This window comes from Podarcis liolepis, assembly GCF_965112155.1.
Source record: "Podarcis liolepis genome assembly, chromosome: 14".
Taxonomy (NCBI): Eukaryota; Metazoa; Chordata; class Lepidosauria; order Squamata; family Lacertidae; genus Podarcis; species Podarcis liolepis.
The window spans coordinates 14,840,039-14,846,938 of NC_139569.1; the positions used below are offsets into that span (position 1 = coordinate 14,840,039).

At 44.8% G+C, this 6,900-nt stretch overlaps 1 protein-coding gene across 1 annotated transcript in view; it reads right to left on the minus strand.

Moving 5' to 3' along the window:
* The window catches only part of TMC5 (transmembrane channel like 5), a 32,954-nt gene that overhangs the window by 11,599 nt on the left and 14,455 nt on the right, over positions 1-6,900 (minus strand). The window contains exons 6-10 of the mRNA XM_083474600.1: positions 6,325-6,467; positions 4,188-4,436; positions 2,753-2,904; positions 1,748-1,892; positions 774-929 (exon numbers count right to left, since the gene is read on the minus strand). Of these exons, the coding sequence (XP_083330726.1) occupies positions 774-929; positions 1,748-1,892; positions 2,753-2,904; positions 4,188-4,436; positions 6,325-6,467 (845 nt within the window). The remainder of the gene's footprint in view (positions 1-773; positions 930-1,747; positions 1,893-2,752; positions 2,905-4,187; positions 4,437-6,324; positions 6,468-6,900) is intronic.

The window sequence follows — 6,900 nt, forward strand, 5'->3', positions numbered from 1 at the left end:
CAAAAGAAGGTTGGATATGTAAACTTAGTGAATTTATAGAATTGGCAAAGTTAACAGCAGCCATAAGATACCAGACAAATCAAAAACTAAGATCAAGCAGGCTATTAGTCCTACAAGGAGCCCAGAATATGGTGTGGATTTGTTAAGCAGGGCTAGGGCAACCCTTTTCAGCTCAGAAGGAAGGCTGTGTTCCCTTCTTAGCAACCTTCCAGAGACCACATCCCCTTGCAAGGCATGGAAATGTCACCTTTGTACTGTAGGCTGCTTTCTGTACATGCTCACACACCCTTCTCTATCCTCCAGGTAAGCAAGAGGCATTTTCAGAGTTCAAGGACACATTCCAGCCAGGCAATTACACGCAGGGAGGGTGCAATGCAAGCTAGCGACAAATGTGGCTGGAGCGGGGCTGTGGCATGGGGAGAGTCTCAAGGGCTGCCCCTTAGAGAGGCCTGGGGGAGCACTTTTGGCTCTGCCCCACGCCACACCCATGGGGCAGAGCTAAGCATGAGATGATAGGGACATAGGAAGCTGCTCTATACCAAGTCCGACCATTCATCCATCTAGCTCAGTGTTGTCTACTCTGGCTGGCAGTGGCTGTCCCTGCCTCTTGCCCCACCAGTCCCAACAGGCAGCAGCCCTCATTGCTCTGAGCACACAGCCTTGTAAGAGCACACTCGCTTATTTCTCAAGCGAAACGCAGGGCAGGTCATATTATTATACAAAGGCATAAGCAGAGAAAAAAATGTATTAAGAAATAAATCAAAGGACCTTACATTTAAGTTAATGAGGCAGAAGTAGTAAATGCCAGCGCATGAACCAGCTGTCGCTAACAGCGACACAACCCAGGCCGCCAGGTGAATGAAGAGCCGGTTAATTTTCTGGCGCTGAGAAAGCTTCAGATATTCAGTATTCACTTCCGACAAGGTCTCCTGAAGCCGGAACAATTAAATATGGTTGTTAAGGTTAGGGGAGATTAGCAGCCAAACCTACCAAAGGCATATTCTTGCTAATTAGAATGAGAAGGGGCTAGCATCACACAGCTGTACTGCTGATCAGCAGATACTCAGACTATAGAAATAAAATTGGTAGAGAGGGTTCTGTATGATGTCACTTCCCCTCCTCCCCAGAAGAGGAAGGAGCATGTAGTACTTCCTGTTCCTCTTTCTCTTCCTTTGACCAGTGTTGGATGCAGGCATGCACTTGTTCCAGCTCCAGGCACATGTCTAAAGCTGGTTACACTGTAAATATAAGTATTTTGCCTGCATAGTTTTTATTGCTGCCATTGCTGTGAACCAATGCAAGATTGTAAGTAAATTATATTTTTAACTTACTTCCCAGGTTGTTGCCTGATTCTTTGTTCCCTCAGGGTTAGAGAGGGAAAGCCAGCTTACTTCATAGCTGGACTTGCTCAAAAACAAGGTTTTACAGCCTAATTCCTATGCTTTTAATTTTGCTGCCAAGGATGGGACTTTAAACTCTGTTCAACTCACACAGGTAGGGCCAGCCATGCTCATAGTGGCCCACTTGTTGCCCATGGGAATCCCACAAACAGAATCTGAGGTCAACAATGCTCTCCCCACTTGTGATTCCCAGCAACTGGAATTCAGATACCAGATGTTGTGTATAGCTATCCTAACCTCCTAACCTTATCCTCAATGACTGTAAGCTGATGACCATTGTCTAAGTCAATGACCTTCAGCAAACCAGCAAATTCTATTAGTTGAATGAAGTGCATTTCACAGCATACCTTTATCTGAGTGCTGAGATTTCTCTGTTGCAGCTTCACAGCTTTCTCATTAGTTATACTGAAGTCCCAGACACAGAGAAGTTTGGCAGCATTTCCAGCGTACATCTGGGGATGAGCAAAGTTGTTGCGGAAGGACTTTGCCATGCTACAATGAAAAGTGAAACATGTATCAGCGGTTGTATGAAAGCGGGGAGGGAAGCAGAGAAAATATTAGATGAAAAGCAGTCAATCGCACAAAGTGGGACCTGCAACAAATGTTGCAGCGTGAAGTACTCCTGCTGCAGGGAAACCTAGTCATACCCTTTTCCAGGACACTCCATTCCATCCCTGCTCAATTTCCTGTGTCCCCCGCCCGCCGCCGCCTGAGAGATAGAACCATTGTGTGGTCACTGTTGCATCCCCTTAACATTTTATGTATATATATGTGTGTGTGTGTGTGTGTGTGTGCGCGCGCACACACACACACACACACACACACACAAACACATGCCTCAGGGATTTCACGTTTGCCAATACCTCCCCTTGTATGCTTGAACGGTGCCATTTTGTCTACATAAAATTGGCGGCACCCACAGCACTCACGTCAAAATCCAAATGCACCCATGGGCCTAAAAAGGTTGGCAACCCTTATGTTCACTCAGAAGGTTGGAAGGCTGATGGTGATACTGTGTAGTGAAGTACAGATGGCTGTTTTCTTTCCTTTTCAAAACTAAGACACAAGAGGCCATTTTGAGCAGAGAAGCAGCAAGAGAGGGTGGATTATTCTGTGACCCTACAGATGTTGTCGACTACAACTTCCATCATCCCCAACCACTGGTCACACTTGCTTGCACTCATGGGAGTTGGAGTCCAACATCTGGAAGATCACTAGGTCTCCCATCCCTGTATTATATCAGCTTTCAAACAAGTGATCATTTTTAGCACTCAACAATATTTTAAAGAGCAATCTCCCCCCCCCCCATAGAGTCACCTTTAAATCCAAAAGAAATCTAAGTATCACTGTACCTGTAGAGCAAGCTTAAGAAGCAGATAATAAAATAGATTCCTATGGTGAAAATATAGGCCAGCTGCATGTAATATGAAGAGTTGTTCTCGTTTTCAGTGATGGTAGTATTGGTGTAAAAACCGTAATAGAGCACAGTGTCGCTAAAATAACCCTGAAACAAAAGAAACATAAATGTGGCTTAAGCAGGTTAACAAAAGGTTTCAGTCATGAACTTGAGAATGCCATACAGTGCAGGGCTTGTTCTGTTCTGTAACATGAAAAACTATGACACACGCCATTGGTTATATCATTGACATGTCCCTGAGAGGATAAAGAGGAATGGCCTGTGGCTGTGCCTGTGGCCCCCCAGATGTTGGGACTCCAACTCTCATCAGCTCCAGCCAGCATAACCAATGGTCAGGGATGATGGGAGTTGGAGACCTCACCCCTGGAGTGATAAAGCAATGCATGGACACTTTTGCAAAAGGGTTGTTCACTACATCACAAGAGTCCAGATTATGAAGAGCAAGATAATGGGACAAAGGAAATAAGACCCCACCAGATGAGCAGAGTATAAATAATAAAATTATTTCAGCAGAAATGCTTTGGAGTTCCGCCAGAGGTCTAGAACACAGCACGGCTGTAACTGCACTGCAAAGCATCTGCTCACAAGAAAACCCAACTGCTAGCTGCTCAGGCTGTGGGTGGCTGCATACAGAATTTCAGAAGGTTTAAAGGGAGAAATGGAGGGGGGGGGACACAGATGCAGTGTGCAGTCCTCCTTGCGCCAACTTATAATGGAATAAGCCAGACTGCAAACACTGAAGTAGACCATTGATCCAATCCAGGTCAAAATCCATTCAAAAGGGATCAGGAGAGTCTACTTTGGAATCTGAGGACAGATTCCTCCTCCTTCCCCATTCCAAGTGCGTGTGAGAAGGAGACCAAATGAGATTGGTTGGTTGGTTGGTTGGTTGAATGCATGAATTGTGGGGGGAGTTGTGGTCCAGTCAATTTTAGACCTGGTCTCTGTCTCCGCCACTAGTACAGTGGTACTTTGGTTTACAACTATAATCCGTTCTGGAGGTCCATTTGTAAACAAAATAGGTTGTAACACAAGGCACACTTTTGCCAATGGGGCCTCCAATATTTTTTTTTTCATAATCAAAACAAAAACAAAAAACAAGGGTTGTAATCCAAAAAAAGGTTGCAGACTGGGACACGCACTTCCGGGTTTGATGTGTTTGTAATCCAAAACGTATGCAAACCAAGACATTTGCAAAACAAGGTACCACTGTATGTGGTACCAACACCACTCCCATTACACAAAAATGTAGTTCAGCTCTGCTTTAGGCAAGCTATATTTTAGAAGTCCTCTGTAGCACAAGGCTTAATTATTGGGAGGTGGGGAACAAGCCCATATGAAACCTATTACTGTTTTAAAAACGCACTTACGGCTCCAGTGAAAAACTCCAGCCCCAGGAATGATAGGTTATTTGCTCTCGCTGCTATGAGCTGAGGGATCGCAATAAAACTGAAGTTCACAAGGAACGAAAAAACGTTGAACGTCAGGAGCCACGTCAGGAACACGAAATAGGAACCGACGCTGGTCCCAAACTTTCCGCCAATGTCTTTTAGAATCTTCTGCCAAAGTTTGAGGAGCTGAAAGCAGTCTGACAAGCCGTTTTTAAACTGTCGAAAGGACTAGGAAGAGGAAGGGGGAGAGAGAGAAAACAAAGCATCAAGCCTTTGGATAATGTCTGGGCCAATTCTGTTTTGTTTGTTTGCTCCTTTAAAGCAGGGGTCATCAACCTTTTGGACTGATGAGCCAACGTCATCTGCATTAAGCCCAACTTCAGTTCATATGTGATAAAATGCATTGCGACAAGTAGTATTTTCATCATAAATACTAAGGGCAAACTCAACTCTCCTTATGTAGCTGAACCAATTCCACACATGCAAGAGCGGGTAATTGATGGGATTGGGGGGAATGTGAAGATTTGCAGAAATTGTGGGTTGGGGAGGGGTGGCTTTAGGAGGAAACAACCCTGGGGGAGTGGAACCCTAACTTAAAGAAAAATCCCAGCACAGGCACAGACTGCTGGTAAACAGTTGGGGGTGAGAAGGAGGGAATGGAACACTGAACAGGAGCATTGATTGCTGCAGCATTACAGCTCCCACTTGCCCTTTATTGCTTTATTGCTAGAGGTACTACTGGTAACACAAAGAGCAGTGAAGGCAACAAACACTATGTCTTTCACTGATAGCAAAGTTAAGTAGGGCCAGGCAGTAAATGGTGCTCCTTCTCCCAAGTCAAGGTGCATAGTACCTAAGGCAGGTTAGATTATTTGACCCCTGAGGCAGATGATCACACAAACCCCTTTTTATCTCTCCCTCCCTGGCGGTACAAGAGCAATACGGTACTTCAGTCATCATTATCATCATGTGCTTAACAAGTCTGCTGCCCTTTCATGACCTGTTTAGCTGCCTGAGGTTATTGCTTCCTTCAATCTATGGATGAGGGGGAGAATTCTGATTCTTTTTGAATTTTAATAAGAAGCTTCTACACCCAACACACAAAGCAAACTATAGCTATCCTTTGAAATTCAGATTTCTCGAATTTTGCAGTGCAGCTCTCCAACCAAATAATGTCTTTCAAAAGAACATGTATTCAGGAAAGGACTCACAGAAATGCATATATCACAGAAAACAACAATGCACTGTACTGGGAAGAAGTGCATTTTAAAAAATGTGCATTTTAGTCAAATGGCTGTATTTTTGTATGGGAGCAAAAATGAGAATTTTAGGAGAGATTTACACTAAAAAGCTGGCAGACTTTCATGAGGGGTTGTTGGTTTTTTTTAAAGTTGCAAGCAGCTGTGAAAATGTGGAGAGCTGAGATGAAGATTGGAGAAATGAGAAAGTGAAATGGGCAGATTCACCCACCCCTAAGTTTGTTTAATGATAGGGTCGGACTCCAGATTATCAGTACAGTGGTACCTCGGGTTACATACGCTTCAGGTTACATGCGCTTCAGGATACAGACTCCGCTAACCCAGAAATAGTGCTTCAGGTTAAGAACTTTGCTTCAGGATGAGAACAGAAATCATGCTCCGGCGGCACGGCAGCAGCGGGAGGCCCCATTAGCTAAAGTGGTGCTTCAGGTTAAGAACAGTTTCAGGTTAAGAACGGACCTCCAGAACGAATTTAGTACTTAACCCAAGGTACCACTGTAATATAAACCAAGAAACGGTAAAATCCTAGCCTATTGACTTCAGAAGTAAGTCTCATTGTATCAGCAGGGCTTACACCCAAGTAATCAGGCACACAACTTCAACCAAAACCTGGCAAAGCTTTCCTGACCAGATATTTTGGGGGGTGGGGAAGATAGTTGTGTGTAATAGAGGGCATCAACACACCACCTGCATGCTAATTTTGCAGTAGCTAATGGTCCTCTTCTATTTATCTGACTTGGCAGAGTGCCCAAAGGAAAACCCCACCACTCTGAAAGGACACCTCACCATATCACATCAACATTCTTTAAACATTCCCATGGAACACTTAACTCTTAATGACAGCATGCAACACTTACCAAAGCTGTGTTGTAGAAGCACTGTGAGCAACAGTTAATCTGCCTGTGGGACTTCCTGGTTTTCTCCATAAGAACGCTATCCCTATGGAGTTGCAGGTGGTAAAAATTATATGGGGGAGGGTTACTTCCAAAGTTTTGGCTTGCTCTAAGCAAGGGTAATGCATATCGCTAATAGCTTTTTGCATGTGCAAGGTATTCACTTAATTACTAGAAGTTTGGGAACTAGCAACAAATCCTAATCCCTCTCCGATCTCTCTCTCTCTCTTTTGGGTAGACCTAAATGGGACACGGGTGGCACTGTGGGTTAAACCACAGAGCCTTGGGCTTGCTGATCAGAAGGTTGGCGGTTCGAATCCCCACGATGAGGTGAGGTCCCGTTGCTCGGTCCCTGCTCCTGCCAACCTAGCAGTTCAAAAGCACAAAGTGCAAGTAGATAAATAGGTACCGCTCCGGTGGGAAGGTAAATGGTGTTTCCGTGCATTGCTCTGGTTCACCAGAAGCAGCTTAGTCATACTGGCCACATGACCCAGAAGCTGTACGCCAGCTCCCTCGGCCAGTAAAGCGAGATGAGCGCCG